The sequence below is a fragment of the Felis catus genome, chromosome D1 (genome assembly GCF_018350175.1).
Source record: "Felis catus isolate Fca126 chromosome D1, F.catus_Fca126_mat1.0, whole genome shotgun sequence".
Lineage (NCBI taxonomy): Eukaryota > Metazoa > Chordata > Mammalia > Carnivora > Felidae > Felis > Felis catus.
Window position 1 is genome coordinate 43821774 of NC_058377.1, and position 18398 is coordinate 43840171.

At 36.8% G+C, this 18398-nt stretch overlaps 1 protein-coding gene across 7 annotated transcripts in view; it reads left to right on the plus strand.

Annotated features, from left to right (window-relative positions):
• NOX4 (NADPH oxidase 4) overlaps nt 1-18398 on the plus strand; it is a 170649-nt gene that overhangs the window by 106945 nt on the left and 45306 nt on the right. For all 7 annotated transcript variants that reach the window (XM_045038630.1, XM_045038631.1, XM_045038628.1 and 4 more), the window contains one exon: nt 10405-10486. In XM_045038630.1, the coding sequence (XP_044894565.1) occupies nt 10405-10486 (82 nt within the window). The remainder of the gene's footprint in view (nt 1-10404; nt 10487-18398) is intronic.

The window sequence follows — 18398 nt, forward strand, 5'->3', positions numbered from 1 at the left end:
AGGGAGCTGTCTCATTTCTCAGCTCATTGCTTGTATAAAGCTGTATAATTCTTTTCAGAGAAATAAGCTCTAGAATGTGGATAATTTAATTCCACATAAAGTAGGAATAATAAAAAAGATTAATGTTGGTATAGTTGAAAAAAGCTCAGGGGACTCTTGTGGAAGGATATATGTCAAGTACAGGATTTTTATGCTTCTCTTTTTTCTGCCATTTATTAAGGTTCTTGTTCACTTATTTGCTCTAGTTGCATATGCATTGTGCTATATGTCTTCATCTTCTGACTTACTAATGTGAGTTTGTTTTTTTGTTTTAATTTTTTTTCCTTGTACAAGACAAGCATGATTTTTTTTTTTTAATGTTTAAAAGAATGTGGGGAGGGGGAGAGAGACAAAGAGAAAGAGAACTTCAAGCAGGTTCCTCTCTGCCAGCACAGAGCCCAATGCGGGCCTCGAACTCACGAACTGTGAGATCATGACCTGAGCCAAAAGCAAGAGTCAGACGCTTAACTGACTGAGCCATCAAGACACCCCAAGATTTTGTTTTTTTATATTCCTTTGACATTGGCCTTCATGTTTGTGGAGAAGGTAGTTAAAATAACCAGAGGGTTTAGCTGATTGCTTTTTTCTTCTAGAATTGCAGTCCATTTCCATTTTAATTCTACCAACAGATTTTTCTGTATCTCTAATATCAAAATACTTTTGCTCTGCAGCTAGATTTCCTGATTTACCTAAAATAGTATTAATTTGAATGCCTTTGATGTTGCTTTGAAAGCAGTATTTTAAATAGCAACTATTTTTATTCAATACCGTTACCATGGTAATAAAGAACATTCACTTGATTTAAACTTTTCAGAAAAGGAAAACTTAGACTCTATATGTTTCTAGTTGGTTTGAATGTACCACTCTAAGTGTGCCCTTTTGTTCCTATTTTTTGAAGTAATTTGTTTTTCTAAGATTACTGTACATATTTCTTTTTTTTTGAGAAAAATAAAACATCAAATTTTTACAAACCATTAATTTCTTTAAATCCCTAGGAGAACAGCTCTTTCCCTTTTTAAGTAATTTTGTAATTACATTTTAAATCCTTTTTCAAGTAGCTCTAATGGAATTGCAATTCTTTTGTTGTCCTGGCATTTCCCCGTGATAAACAGAGCTGCCCTTGAGAATAAGAATCTTTTGTATTCATCATGTGTGACCAATAATAGGTACTTAATAAAAGTTTGTTGAGTGGGTGAATAAATGAATAACATATGATTTAATTGATAAAAGTTCCTCCTGCTCAAAATATTAGTTTCACTCCCAATTTTAAGTTTTCTTCTGTTACAAATTATTGATATATAGTAGACCACAAAAATATCAGCAGAATTATTTACTTCATCTAGCACCATGGGTCAGAAGAACTTCTTCTTTGGTCTTTGTTTCACTTTTTAAATAAAACCTTCCTGATTCTTTTGCTTCATATTACCAGCATATCCAGGCAATGTTGGTTGATCTGTTTTTATGGACCCTTGGAGTGTACATTTAGCACTTATTTATTTGCAGGATACATATCTTTTGATGACATATGTGTTCATTACTAGACCTTAAGCTTATTGAGGACCTAACTTGGTGCCTGATCAATAAATATTTCCTGAAAAAGTAATTTTTAAATATTCATATTTTGTTTATATATGTAAACAGTACTTCCTAAATGTTATGGAAAAATAAATTTGTACCTTCTCTTTCAAGCAGCCGGTGTATGTGTGTGTGTGTGTGTGTGTGTGTGTGTGTGTGTGTGTGCATGCATGTTGTGTTTCTTCATTGGTTTTATGACTTCCTTAGAAGGTAGAGGAGTGGACAGTGTTAAAACAACTAAAATGTAGGAAATGTGAATGACAAGTACTCTTGAAGACATGTTCATGTGTATGTACAATCATGGTATACACATCTATCTTTTAAAAAATACTACTCTTAGGTATGTACTATGGAGAATACAAACAGGGTATAGGTAAAATAAAAGTTAATGCCTTTTTTTCTTTCATCTCATATCCTTAAATATATTCATTCTTGGTGTATATGTTTACAGACTTCTTACATATATTCTAGATGAAGTTACCCAGCACCTTGGGGAAATTGCACTGCTGGAGAAGATTTATTATGTATGATGGCTTATCAACTCCTTAAGTCCCGTAAAGGATATTTTTCACTATGGCTTTGGGAAATTCATTGGTGATAGACACTCTAGAACCCTGAAAAACTCCCATGGTGACTCTTTGTTAGGCTAAGAGTGATAAGTGAGAGAGGCCATTATTGAAGTGGGGAGATGATGTGGTCCCTGAGAGGCAGGGGCTAAGAGACCACACTTAACTTACAAACTCAAGATGGCTGAAACAATGTTCTGATTCGATTGATTTGTAAGATATTTGGTGTTGACTAACTGACCATGGCATCCTTAGAACTCAAATAGATGGGCAACCTATGGCAAAAAAAGGCATAACCTGAATCATCTCTCTACAAAGTACAGTCCTTCCACTTTCCAGACTTGAGCCAGTTCATAGATTTTGAACCCCTTTAGTAAAGGGATAGTCAGGTCCCTTTGAGAAAAGACCCTTTTATTTGTCAAAATTAAACTGTACAATGATCTTATGATTTGGCAGGGTGAGTGCCTGGGTGAAAGGGGAACATTCAACCTTTGGGGAACTAAACATTGACTCTACGGTGACACTATATCCTGAGGAACCAAAACATTACTGTAGCAGACCACTAACAGGGCTGTTGGGAACTTAATGGAATTTTGACTCCAGTGTGTATCGCCATAGGCCCAGTGGTCCCAGACTCCACCCCAATTTCAGAATGCATGATTGCAATAAACATACTGAGCCACTGTCAGACACCCTTGTCTATATAATCTCCTTCCCTCCCTCTTTTATATTATATTTTTCTTACTCATGATGTTTTGTGCTTTTAGGTGGAAAGGAACATTTCCCATGTTTTATTGTTTGTCTGTCTTAAGTTTACTTCATCATCCATGCCATTGTTTTCTTCTTGAAGTCCAATAGTTAGACCTCATTCTTTTGTGTTTGTATAAATATTGTTAAAGATGTGTTTAAAGACCTCGCTAACCATAACATGGTCTTTGCCAGCTTATTTTTTTTTACCTGCAATTCCCTTTCTAAAGAGAAGAATGTCCTTTGGAACTATTACTGCATTTTTATGATACAGTCAAAGGGGGTGGGTAGAAAATAGAGAAGTGAGAAAGAGGAATTTTCATTGAAATGACTTGTTTTCATTAAAAAAAGAGAAAGAACAGAAAATTGAATACGAGAGAGGAAAAATAGGAAAGAAAAAGGGAATTGAAATAAATACCTATTTTTCCCTGTGAGCATATGAGCTAGAGACCCCTGGGATATAAAAGCTGCCTTGTAATAGAGAATGTTAAGTTACACAACCCATGGAAGGAGTGTAAAGGAAGGTGTAAGAGGTTTGTGGACACTTAGAAAATATTCTTTCCTCACTCCTCCCCACCTTCCCATGTATCAATGATTTGTTTTTGAGCAATAATATGAAATTAGAATTGCTTTATTAGTATCTTTTGATGAATTGTCAATCTATATTCACCATTATGCACAGAGACCAGGCCACCTGAATAGATTCCAATTACTGTAAAGCTATTTTTTTCCCCATAACATTGATCACCTACTAGACCTTCTACATATTTATGTGTTAAATTACCATCCTTGTGCATAGTTTTCATAAAATAATGAGTAACTTGTAAAGTAGGTGCTGATTCACTGTCAACAGATTTGATTGTTTTCATGTGTTCAATGAAATCGTTATGGCCTCCTGGGTGGGTGGCAGATATTGACAAACATTTTGCTCAAGTTACACGTTCAACTCTTCTGAAAAAGTACAGTAAATTTAGTGTTTACTTTTTTATTAATCATTATGTTTTTTAGTTTAGTACTGTTGAAATGATTTCCTATACTTCATAATAAAAGACAAAATAAGAGCTTTCAGGCTGCTCTGTACAATTTAGGGTGGAGTATTTAACTCTAGTTCCTGTATAATTTTCATATCAGCCTAAATTATAGCTTTCTGCATTTCCCACTGACACCATCACCTGAAACCTTGATGGCTGTGTGTATCTCACGGACTACAGCACAGGGTCTGGTGCAACAGGCTAGTATACCACATGGCCTGTAGGGTACTTAACTTACTTCTTCCACTATCAGCCCAACCGAATGGTGTTATTTGTCCCAAGGAATGTGTGTCTGAGAGCACTTCATTTTAACAATGGGCATCTATACTTGTAATGAAGGTGTTAATTAGGTTACTTCTAGAAAGGGCTGGAAAGAAATTGATTTATACTGACCTAACTACATGCACGTGCATCTTACCCAGTGGTAGCTGAAAACATAGCAGAAGCTCTACGCACAAAGTGGAGGTCTAACAAGGCCATCTGCTGCAGGTTGGGTTCACCAGAAACAGTCTGAGAAGTAATTTATGAATGTAAAATGTTTATTAGGGATCAGCGCCCCTGAAGGGAAAAGGAAGGATGTGGGATTGGGTTGAGGAAGAACTTGAACCACCATGCAGACTCTACGAAACCTTAGCCTAACTGGTGGGAAGCCCCAGAGCAAATACCAGATGACAGATACTTCACTGAAGCAGAATGTGGGGGAGGGGGTTGCTTCTCTGTATCAACCACAGCATCCCTAGCATATTTTATTAGTAACATTTAATTTAAAAATAAGATTCTGAGATGAATACTAAATTGAGCAAAATGCTAGCAAGTATAACCAGAACCGTCCTAGGTAAATCAAGACAGCTCCCTGTAAGATTCCCTTCATATCTCCCTGTAAGATTCCCTTCCGGAAGCATATGTTCTTTAAGGGACCTGAAGTTGTAAAGTGGTTTGAAAATCACTGAACTCATCTCACTCATTTGTATATTGAGAGAAGGGATTAAGAATAGAGGCAGAAATAGATAGAGGACTCAGACTTTCTGACAACCAGTCTGGTATCTTTTCTAATATAACTTGTTGCTTCTAAGTACTGCAAACTATAAAGGAAGATTTGTTCTTTGGTCTACCCTGTATAATGCATATTCATTGATAATACTGCCTGTATTATGAGATAATCTTCAGTTTTCCTTGTAAAATAATAGTGATATTATGGTGTAATCATTTATGGATTTTGCTTGAATACTAAGAGCATGGGGATGATGTCTGTTTCCTTGCAACATTTATCTTATGGTTTCTGATACTACATTACATTATACTAGTTATTTTTGTTTTTATTTTTTTAATATGAAATTTATTGTCAAATTGGTTTCCATACAACACCCAGTGCTCATCCCAAAAGGTTATACTAGTTATTTTTAAAACTAAGATTAAGTCTTTAACAAGTCTCTTTAATATCCCTTAAGGATTTTATTTTAATTCTTCTTGAAGAAAAAAAAAATGAAAACTGGCAAATTAAGTGTAATATGAGCATTAAAAGAAAGAGGAGAGGGGCATCTGGGTAGTTAAGCATCTGGGTAGGTTAAGCATCTGACTCTTGATTTTGGCCCAGGTCATGATCTCAAGGTTTGTGAGATCAGGCCAGGAGTTGGCTCCATGCTAAATGTGGAGCCTGCTTAATAATCTTTCTTTCTCTCTCTCTCAAAAGAAAAAGAAGAGGGAGAAAATTTATGTCTATTAATAAAAATATCAGTAAATCTATCTATTAATAAAAATATCTATTAATAAAAATATCAGTAAATTCTTACCAGGTTTTTTAGGGCAACATTATCACTCTTTAGAGATGTTTTATTTGAGTTTCTTTCCTTGCCCATGATAACATAATACTTGAAGTAGTTAAAATACTCATTTCCATAGTGGAGACTATGGAGAAACAAAGGTAAGGACAATGGATTACCTGGAAAGAAACCATGATTTGGAAATGGTAAAACTTTGACAGTGTTCCTCCAGCAAACAACAGCTATTTCTTAGGTTCTTATTGAAGATACCAATTAGGTGGCTATGATAACATCTTTAGATGCAAAGGACTTTTGCGTTACAGAAGGATGGCGTCATGTTTTCGTTTTGTGCCTTTATTTTCTTTCTTTCTTTTTCTTTTTTCTTTTCTTTTCTTTTTTTTATTGTGACAGGGAGATTTTATTTTCTTATCTCAGGAGTTTGCATTTTGGTCTTTTGTTGTTATGGGAATTCTTTTTTTTTCAATTTTTTTTAATGTATTTATTTTTATTTTTGAGACAGAGAGAGACAGAGCATGAGCAGGGGAGGGGCAGAGAGAGAGGGAGACACAGAATCCGAAGCAGGCTCCAGGCTCTGAGCTGTCAGCACAGAGCCTGATGCGGGGCTCCAACCCACGGACTGTGAGATCATGACCTGAGCTGAAGTCGGATCCTCAACCAACAGAACCACCCAGGCGCCCCTGTTGTTATGGGAATTCTTATTGTATTTGTTACATCTTATGTTTAGGGAGGATTACAAAGTGGCTGTTGTTCACAAAAGGGAAAATAAAGAATTGAGTCACAATAAATGTACAAAAGTTTGAGTTAGGATTGGAAAGATTATTTTATTTTTCTCATCTTTGATTTTAAATAATTAAGTGTATTGTCTCACAATTGATTGTCTAGAGAGCCTAAATCAGTGTAATCATGTGTAGTATGCCCTCCAGATCTGATAGCCTCAGGATCATTCTGTTGATTGGGAGAAGGGAAGAGTGGGTGAAAGTCTACAAAAGCTTATGTTAATTAAAGTATATCCCCGACTGGTAGAAAATCATGTTCAGACATCATTTCATCATTAGTCAACTCATCAAAATACCATTTTTCAGAAAATCCTCTCGTTCTTTTCATTGGCTTTAATGAAATTATTCTAAGAGCTTCATAGAAGGACTGAGATCCAGTGTTTGCATAACTGTCATTTTCTTAACAAATAGACTTTGGGCCTCCTGAGAAAGCAGCTCATCTGGTGTGACATTTGCTGCAAGAGAATGAAGTATTATTTTAAAAATTTTGCTTCTTAACAAAGGAAATATCCGTCTGTTTTGGTCTTTTTCCCAGCGTCTGATAAACAATGGGTTGCTAATTAATTAGTTGATAGGCAGAAATCTAGGAGAGTAAAGAAGGACTAATGTAAGAATTCTAAATAATTTTTCACGTACTTGGATTTTTCTAAGGATAATTTCTTTTTAATGTTTATTCATTTTTGAGAGACAGAGAGAGACAGAGCATGAGCAGGGAAGGGGCAGAGAGAGGGAGACACAGAATCTGAAACAGGCTCCAGGCTCTGAGCTGTCAGCACAGTCCCCAGTGCGGGGCTCAAACTCACCAACTATGAGATCCTGACCTGAGCCGAAGTCTGACACTCAACCGACTGAGCCACCCAGGTGCCCCTCTAAGGATAATTTTTATTGTGTACTTTTATTCTCATAAAGAAAAAGTGAACAATCATACATTTATGGGATAAAGTTAGTCATATTTTGAAATTTATGAATATAATGATAAAAATAAACATTTTAAAAGGATGTAGTTTTAGGTTGCTATTTTTTATTTGTGTATATGTGAACTTTTTTTGACATTCATGATAGCTACTTGAAGGATCTTCATGTTTGCTTGGTATTGTTTGCATTTATGATATTCAGATTAAAGGATGCTTCGAATGTAGGAATATTCATTATAGATTTCATAGTTCAGGTGGCTTTGTAAATAATCTCTTACATGCTACTTTTGCTGTGTGTGTGTGTGTGTGTGTGTGTGTGTGTGTGTGTTTTAAATCCTATCAATATGTTATCTCTAGAGATTGTCTTCAGATTTACAATCAAATTTTGTGTGTGTGTGTGTGTGTGTGTGTGTGTGTGTGTGTGTGTGAAAACCTCCAGCTATTTTATGTTATGGTTGTTTACATTAGGAATTCTGATTTTTCTTTGCATTTAAATCAGTTTGAGAATCATTCAGTAAAACTTTTATTTATATTTTTAGCACCCAAGGATATATCGTATTCAATGTAGCTGTTTGATTGAACAGTTCTTTACTTGAGGTATAAAGTTCATGTTTGCTGTTGGGTTTTGGCTTTATTTTTCAAGATCTGTTTTGGGAAAGGGATAAATGGAGGGGGGAAAGGGAAAAGGAGAAACACTACAAATCATTCATTTAATGAAATGCTACAATAAATTGGAAAGTGCACTGAAAGACAATGGTCATAATCAGAAGAATTTACTAGTCCTTTCATTGAAATAAACATTAATTCTGTTCATTAAAAATAGCAGTAGATAAGTCAATAATATAATTTGATTTTTGAAAATATGAACTCAAAGAGGAAGTGTACTTGAAGAAGAAAAATAAATTGTGCTTTTTTGTTTCTGTGGACTCTTTTCTCAGTCCCTCCCCAGGTGCACTGTACGAATGTCAGAGTGGTGAACACAAGCAGGAGAATAGAGGCCAATTAAATATCTGGTTCAGTGTGTTTCAATAAATATGAAGAAAAATCCACATCCTGCTTCTCAGCCTACTTTGTAAACACTGTGTTCACAAATGTTTAACATCTGGCTCTTCAGTAACTGGGAAGTGGGGATTGTCATCAACTGCAGATTTTCAGTATTTTGTGGAAATTGCACACCTTCAGTTAGAGATGGATTTACTGCAGATTGGAGTTTCAGCTTTGCACTCTGTCTCAGCCTGATGGTGTGACCCTCTCAAGGCTGGAGGTCTGGTACCCTTGCTTTTCATGATTCATAGATGACCAGTTTTGCTTTTCTAAAAGGCATTATGATTAACTGGGGAAGTTTTCTTTATGCAGTAAAAGCGGAAATATCATTTCAACTAATATTTACCTAACATTTTACTCTGTATCAGATAATGTTCTGTATCCTGGTGGCACTATACTTCTAGAGGGAGAAGGAGAGGCGTGTAGACAATTACACGTAACATTAGAAATGTAGGATGAAACATTCTGTAAGTGTAAGCACAGAGTATACTCAGAGTACACACAGTAGGGCCATCTATTCCAGATTTTGTAGGAGGAGAGAAAAAAAAGAGGAGGCATCAAGGAAGCCTTCCCATAGGAAAGACTAGAGGTAATGAATATCTAGTTCTGGAAGTACGGGATTAGTATCAGAGTGATAGACTACTTTATGCAAGGCAGATAACTGTGCAGTACAACTATTTCTAAAGTAGAACTGAAGATCCTTCCTTACATTCCTCTTTTCTCTCTCTTTTTTTTTGCTCCCATTTCCTTACTCTCTCTCCTCTCTCTTACCTTCTTCTCTCCCTCTTTTCTCCCTTCTTTTCCCTTCCCTCCTTCCTTCATTATGAACTTCATAAGCACAGAATTTTATTAATCAAATTTTTGGTTCATGGGCCAGTGTCATCATTGGATTATCCCTGGTCTGCATTCATTTATGTATTCATTTGTGATGCAGTAGTTCATAGATATGAAATATTAACAATTATGACCTACCTTTTGCTTTTCTATTTCATCTTCTTACCCCTTCTAAAAGATAACCATTATCCTGGGTTATGTATATTATTCTTTTCTTTATTGGGCTGCTTTTTTTCATATATAACATATGTAAACAATACTTTGGTTGTTTTTTTAACTCAATATATGATATTCTTCTGTATGTAATGTACTAGTATTTTTTCCACTCACTATTTTACTATGCTTTTATTTGTAACTGAATTCATTCTGTTTCACTTCAATTAATATTCCATTGTGTGTCTATGCTACAAATTGTCAGTTCTTCTGTTGATGGGCAATTGAGTGGTTTGTCTTTATGTTGTAATGAATAGTACTGCTATGAATGTTCTTTTACTTGCTGCCTAAGACATTATGTGAACGTTTCTGCAAGTATATACATCAGAATGGCAATATAGGCATTTAGGTTGTGCAGAGGTTAAATTTAAAAGATAATCCCAAATTGTTTTCCAAAGCTATTGTACCAGTTTGCATTCCCACCAGAAATATATGAGCTTATGTTGATCCACATCCTCTCTAACACTTCATCTTGTGAGATTAATTTCTGTCAATCTAATGCCACATGATGTGAATGCTATCTATCCATATGTAGTTTTGATTGCCACTTCCCAGGTTACTAATGAGATTGTGTATTTTCTAGGTATATTTATTGGTCATAAATATCTCTTCTAATCTTTCAATTATAAGATTTTGCTAGTCTACACTAATGAGTACTTTTTATATTTGTATTTGCAGTTGTTGCAATATCTTAATCATAAAAAGAGAGTCATTAAAGTAAAATAGACATATTTTAGTACTACATAAAATGGTAGGTACATTTCTAATAAAAGATGTGCAGTGGAAATAATTGACAAATTAAAAGAATAGGTAATAATTTCATTTTGACATTATTTTCATGAATGATTTTTTTCACAACTTGATGTTTATTTTTCTTTTGACAGAACGATTTCGAGACTTACTACTTCCTCCATCTAGTCAAGACTCTGAGATTCTACCCTTCATTCAATCTAGAAATTATCCCAAGTAAGCACTAGGAGTTCAGTGGATCTTGGGAAGGGGAGGGGTGTGGTGACGGGAGAGATTTGGGAGGTAAAAAACAATGTTTTCTTTCTAAGGATTTCTGAAAAAGCTAGAATACCCTAACCTAATTAAGTAGGGCATCTCCTGTACTGTAATGTCTTAACCCACAGCTGGGTCAGAAAAAAAAGACTTGCTTGTGGTACAGCCCAGCTGTGACTGGGAGCATGTGCAGAGTGCAGACTGTAAGTTACCTGGTCTTATAGGTGCCTGGCCGTGCTTCTTTTTGCTTGAATCCATATCAGTAGCAACAGATATTTTGTGGGTGTTCCCTCATCTGGTTTCCTGTTTTCTAACCTTTAAATGCAAGGATTCATCCATGTTGTAATAAGTGGTTTTCAAATAACCCACATGTTAGCTATGATTGTAGTAATTTCTGTATATTCCTCTTTACTATCTTGATAATTATGGGAAGTGGAATCTCTTTCTTCTCTTGGATGCCAGAAGGTTATTTATTGGTTGAAGGAATATGCCTTCATCTTTCCAGAAAATAAGGAAGTAGCAGGGTTTTTTTTTTTTTTTATTAGGCATCCTTTTCCCTAAAAGATGATGGATGCTAGTATCTTGATCCCTCCTGTAGAAGCTCGGTGCACCTTCTACTTCATAAATGTCTTATTGTATTTACTAGCTACCATACAACAAGCTGGAGAGTGAATAATCTGGTATCTGATATAGAAAAGGAAGCTCACCAAGTTAAAGAATTAGAGCTTGATTTATATATATTTCATCAAAGCCAATCAATATGATAAATGACTCATTCTTTGGTTTGGCAGTGTTTTCAAGTATCCACTGAATTTCACTTTCTAGAATAATTTTTTCCTCTAATACTTAGCTTTGATAGTATTTCTTTAACTCTGATAACAAAATTAAATACAGAATCCAAATTACCTGTTCTTTGTCTTTGATATTAATCCAGATTTAATCTTAAGTAATAATCTTCTAGTCCCCTGATGGGGTTCCTCCTCAGGGACAGACAAAAAGCCTGGACAGCCTTCCATGCATACATGGTGTTTCATATACGTATTGACAGGGAGCACAGAGGAACCCGAAGGAATTGACACATGTCTGTCAGTGTTTTTGTCTCCAGCTGCTGTTTAGAGGCCACTGATGCCTGTTCTTCTGCCTCTTAGGCTTCCTGTCTGCCTGATACTTTTGCTTGAAGAGGGGAATCACAGTCATTTCTCTGTTGGTAATCTGTTTGCAGCTATTTCCCTAAGTTTCCTTAGCTGTATGTTCTTACATGTATCCTTTTGCTCTTAGATTACTTTTCTGATAGTGATGTGATTCATGCTAATATTTAACAGAGATGCCATGTGGCAATCCTTTGTCAGTGTCTAATCCTTAGGGTAATCTTGTTTTGTTTTGTTTCGTTTTGTTTTGTTTGCATCTGTGGACTGGAAGAATAAAAGTCATCCACTGATGCCACATACCCCATGTCGTGGTGATTAAGAGTACAGACTCTGAAGCAGACTGTCTTAACAGCTGACTTTGTGACTTGGGTCACCTAACCCTCTGTGCCTCAGATCCACCTGTGTGGAAGGTGTGAGATAATAATACTTACCACTTAGGGGTGTTATGAAGATTGAATAAATTAATAAATGAAAAAATACTTAGAACTCAACTTGACACATACTTCATTCTAGCTGCAAGTGTTATTCGTTTAAAATTACATATAGAATTAACTAGAATTGCATGTTTCCAAACACCTTAGGGAAATAGATCGTTCATTGATCTTATAACAGGATACTTCTGTTAACCTGCCCTTACTAATATTTAGGGAAGTACTATTTATTTAATATTTCTAAACTATTGCTGATGTGAGGCACTGCTTTGGTGACCACTTAACAGCTTTATGAGTTTCAGTTTTCTGAACTATCAAATGAAAGCATGCTAATTAAAGGTTTCTGGGTCTGAATAACATTTATGAAAAAATTCTGGATTAAATACAGTTAGTTTATTCAAGTTATAGAATATTAAGCATCTGCATCCTCCCATTGCCCATATAATGTCTAGTTTGGCAGTGAAATTTTAGGAGGTGCTGAGAACAGAGAAAGGATAATAGAATTCTATTTGTGCTGTGCCTGAGGAGTGTTAAATTGGTCCAGAATAGAGCATAGGAACAAAAACTCTGGGCATGTAGTAATGCCCATGTAAAGAATGCTGGGGTAGAAGAGACCATTGTGCTAAGGGCCATTCAATAAATATAAGTGGGCAGGAATTTGTGTATGTCTAGACCTAATTTAAACTATTTTTGAATTATTCATGGTTTTAAATATCCTCATTTAGTCTCTCATTTGTATTCACTTGCAAATATAATATCATTTATTTGTTACTGAAGATAACAAATAAGTCAAGGAATTTGTAATTTTGTGACATGCAAAAATTTCCAGAAAGCTGAAAATGTAATCAGACCATTAGTATTTGTTGCTTTCATTCATAATGCAGTATACCTGTTTACTAAGATTTTTTTCCCCTCACTTTTCTGCTTGTTTTAGTGACTCACTAAATACAGACTCTATTAGTGAGACATGTTTTAAAAGCTGAAATATGGTTTAAGAAGTAACTTGTTTGCCCTATATGGTGTAGTGTTACAGGGTGGTTTTCGCAGAGCATAGTGTAGCTGACCTTCTAGTGATCCACACTCTGCCCTGGTTAATAAAAGCTGATAAGTGGACGGTGGTAATTGAATTGAGGGTAGGATCTCCAGTCAGCATATCGTACCTATAATCTTAAGCATCTTGTTATCAAGAGATGACCTAACAGATAATGAAATAGGGAAAAGAGTACATTTTATTCAGTGAAAAAATATTTGTGAAGAAGAGAACTGACCAGTTCTTGAAGTGTGTGTGTGTGTGTGTGTGTGTGTGTGTGTGTGCGTGTGTGTGTGTTTTAATGGAAAGCCATTAGGGAAAAAAAAATGTTCCCTGCTGGGAAACATTATTCCAAAATATAATACTGTTCATTCATCACATTTTTACATTTGTGATCTTCCATTTGACCCATTGCCAAAGCCCAGCACATCCATTCTCATCAGGATGTATTTGGAGATGTTGCATCATGAAACTTCTTGGAGCATGAATAGGTGTGACCATTGTTAGAGACAGGTGAGGCGTGCCTGAGTGGCTTAGTCAGTTAAGCGCCCAACTTCGGTTCATGTCATGATCTCACAGTTCGTGGGTTCGAGCCCCGCATCTGGCTCTGTGCTGACAGCTCAGATTCCGAAGCCTGCTTGGGATTCTGTGTCTCCCTCTATCTCTGCCCCTCCCCTGCTTGCACTCTGTGTCTCTCTTTCTCAAAAATAAACATTAAAAAAAATTTTTTTTTAAAAAGAAACAGATGAATGAAAAGAAGAAAATGAATGTATACCCAGTACAAAACAAATGTTGATTCATAGGTTAGAGGAAAGAAATGGAGATAATGAAACATAAGGTTTGTTGCTCATTTCTTTGGTGTCACTGTCATTAACTTTGAAGGATTTAGGTTTATAATGTATTTAAACAAGAGAGTAGCTATAAATACTCATATCCTTATGGGTGCAGCTTGGAGGCATAAAACGATTGGAAGACATTTGGAATAATTTTACTCACAAATGACTTGCAACCATTTTAGCAATTAGGCCAGCAAAACATGATCCAATGACTCTGGAAGTTTAACCAGAATGTGCATAAAAATACTGTGAAAATGTAGGAATAAAATGTTACATATCTTTATTTGGTTCTCATGAAGATCAAGTTCTCTGGATTTGATAATTATTAAGAGAAAGGAATATTATTTACGATAAAATTCAGAACTATTCCCCTTTGATGCGGTTTACTACCACAGGATAACCTTCATTATTTAGACAATAAAAGCAATGCCTTACCATTTCTAATGGATTGCTTAAAAATGGCTTCAAATGGTGATATCATGTGATACACTTAAACTGCGAAGCCTCAGAAGACTTTTCCAGATTTCATCTGTTTATTTAAATGAGGGTGAAGTGACTTATCCAAAGTCATATGAAAGAGCTGGGTCCCAAACACAAGGTCTGCCTGGTCCCTAAATTATACCTAATTGTGCCATAGTGTCTCTCATTCATTCTTCTCTCCACTTTTCCCTTAATCCATCCTTCAAATATTTATTGAACAATTACTGTGCACTAGAGGCAGTCACAATTACTGAGAATACAAAAATAATAAGGACATAGCATGTGGCTTTGAGGGACCTAGGGTCTAGTGAGGAAAAGGCAGAATCAGACTTTAATGGAAAGGCCCATAGTTACAGATCAATGCGCTAAATTCAGTGGAAGAAGAGAAGAGAAAGTGTCTTCCTATCTAGGTAATTCATGTGATGTTTAATTTTCCCTTTGAGTAAAGTCTTGACAAATGGTATGGAGCCAGATGAAGAGGTGCATAACAGCATATAGAGCCATGGAAGTGGGTTGTTCATTGATCACCTTCAGGTATTCTTGCTGAAAAGCCTTTGTGTGTGTGTGTGTGTGTGTGTGTGTGTGTGTGTGTGTGTGTGTGTGTACATGTGTGTATGCGCACATGTATACAATATGTGTGCACATGTATACAGTGTGTGTATGTGCACACATATACAGTTTGTGTAAACACACTGAAGGGCTAGGGTGTAAGGAGAAATGAGGGCAGGGACCACTCCATGAAGGAGCTGGATGGTCATTTACAGGAGCTTGGACTTTGTTGTGAAGACAATGGAACATCATAAAAGATCTTTAAGCAAAGGAGCAAAATCATTAGATTCACATTTTCATAGTTTACCATGGAGCCAGAGAGGGACATGAGGTACATGAGGACATGAGGGCTAGCACACTAGATAGCTGATAATTTTATATTCAGGAAATCAATGAGAAAGGATCAATTTTGTGGTGATAGTAACAGGGAAAAGCAGGTAGATATCTCAGGATTTTCGGAGGCACATGACAAGAATGTCATGACTACTGGACAAAGGGCAGGAGGATAAAAACTGAAGGGGAGGGGCAGGGAGAAGAAGGAGTTCAAAGAAGGGTTTCAAGCATTTTCACTTCGATCACATCCTGGATTCATGGTCCCATGACTGGGAACAAGTGGCAGGTCTCTCTGAGCATTTTTTTTTTTTTTTTTGGTTTCTGTTTCAAATGGAGGTAATAATGGTACCATAGGAAAAACTCCCTATTTCTTTTACTCTCACATACAATTCTTCAGACACCAGATATAGGGTGTGGTTTTTCCCACACCAACCAATTCTTCAATACCAGCTGGGTGTCCTACATTCAATTCAGTTCGGACACTAACCAGAGTTAGTATAGACCCCATTCCCATATGAATGTCCACCCTCATTTCTAATGCCAACAGCAGGTAGTAGGTCCCCAGTGTACCCACAATCTCTATCCAAATTGGCTACAAATCAGAAATTCCCATGACCTTCTCCTCAGATTTAATCATTTGCAAGAACAGCTTACAGAACCCAGAAATACTTTATGGATTTACTGTGTAGTAAAGAATATGATAAAGGACACAGATGAACATGAACAGCCAGATGAAGAGATACATAGGGCAAGGTCTAGAAGGGTCTTGAGTCCCCGAGCTTCTGTCACCATAGAGTTGAGCTGCACCACCCTCCCTAGACTGTAGATGTGTTCACCAACCTGGAAGCTCTCTGAACCCCACAGCATTGGAGTTTATGGAGGTTTCATCACAGAGGCATGATTGATTATTAACTTCATTTCCTGCTCAGCTTCTCTCTCCAGAAAATATAGGGTAGAGCTGAACATTCCAAGATTTTAATCATGGCCTGGTGCTTGTGGTGACTAGTAGCCCCCTTCAACGAGCCTACCAAGAGGCACCTCATTAGAAAAAAATAGGTTCCCATCACCCAGGAAATTCCAAGAGATTTAGGAGCTCTGTGTTGGGAGCCAGGGGCAGAGACCAAAATCAGTATTTCTTACTATTTCACAAGTAGCTTCTCTCTAATATTGCTTTGAGGAATGCACAGTGCCTGGCATAATTCTACTCTGTAAGACTTTGTGACAGTTCAATAAAATAATACAAAGTACCTTGCAAATGCAGATTCTCTCCACCAGTCCTCATTCTCAGCTCTCTTCTGCCTTTTCTCGAAGCTATGCCTTAACTCAGGGTGGGGGAAGGTTCCTACCACATGGTCTGCCTTAGTGTCTTCAGTCTGGATCCTGCCAGAAGGCACCCATTGTTCTGACAAAGGCAACTGTGTACAGCTTCCACAAGTACAGCTATGCCTAACATTTTAGTCTTGCCTTTCCCTAAAGGATTATTGCTTCTCATCTTCTCATCCCTGCACTTAGGTTTTCTTTTGTGTAGTGGGTGATATGCCAATACCCATCTGGCAAGAGATCTAACAAGTTGATATTCTGACTAGAGTATGGAATGCAGTAATGAGGATCCTCAGTTCATTTGATACTCGCAAAGGTAGGCAAGCAAGATGTCAGAATTAAGCTGGAAGTAGGTCCCAGCCCCTGGGCTGACAGTCACTCATAGAAACCCTGCTGTCAGGATTGCAGAAGCAAAGTGGACCGCCAAACCCTACAAACAACCCTACAAAAACTGAGGCAGTGCTGAAATTGGGAAGACTGGCTCAGACGTGTGATAAGTCAAGAAATTATGTTAGTGCAAGGCTAGTGGGAAGGCAGCAAGGATACCTCAGTGCTGAGTGAGAGATGAGCTTATCCGGACTCAAGGAGGGGATCAAGGATAGGGCCAAGAGGAACCTGCAGCTGGGAGGCCAGACAACCAAAATCCCAAAATGAGCTGAGAAAGTAAACAGTTTCTAGGGGATAAAGTACGCATGTGTGCTTTTCTATCTAGCGCCTTTGCGAGCTGTCTACTTATGTTGTTCTGCCCCGTCCTGCACTCTCTGCTATCATATATCTTCTCAGACACTAGGTATTTTTAGTTTCTGAGATTACTGTTCGTTGGTTTGTTTGTTTTGACTCAGAGATTGTCTGTTAGGTGAGAGAGAAAGTGGCCTGAAGTTCTTCTTTTGTTACAAATCTTAAATTCCCACCTTAACTTCCTTGGAATGGAACTACCTCCTTTTTTCATAAAGTGATTTCTAGCTCTTTAACAATATTCTTAGCTCTACAAGAGGGTGGTGTCATCAGAGTTAAACCATGATTTCAGATGCTGTTTATGAATTCTATAGATTAGGTGAATTTTATCTTATTTATTCATTTTTTAAGTGTTTATTTTTAAGAGAGAATGTGGGAGGGGCAGAAGAGAGGGACACAGAGAATCCCAAGCAGATTCTGTGCTGACATCAGAGAACCCTGTTTGGAGCTCGAACCCACAAACTGTGAGGTCATGACCTGAGCCAATATCAAGAGTTGGACACTTAACAGACCGAGCTACCCAGGGGCCCCTAGATTAGGTGAATTTTAAAGCAGCCTTATATTAGTGCTGTTAGCGCAGAGCCTGGTTGGGATTATGTCTCTTCACCCGCCCCCCTCAAAAAATAAATAAACTTAAAAAAAAGCCTTATATTAAACTTATCAAGTCATAATGGTTTGTGGTGGTATGATTTTAATAATATATCTGTTTGTTAGAATTCCTTGTCAGAATTTTTCTCTTTGCAAACCCTAAATTAATTAATGGCTTCTATTCGTAAGACCTGATTGAATAATTCAGACTTTCAAGAAACAAACATCAGTCAAAGTGGTTTTTTAAACAGTGTTGCTTTTATTTATATGTGATTGAATTAGGTAAAAAAATCACACATGAAGTAGAGATTTCTTAACCCGCTGCTGGTGAAGTGTCTTTCCTTAAGTTGTTCCTAAAGTCCAAACAATGTGGGCCATCACCTATCAATCCCACCAAGTCTTAACTGACATAGGTGTTAAGGGCCT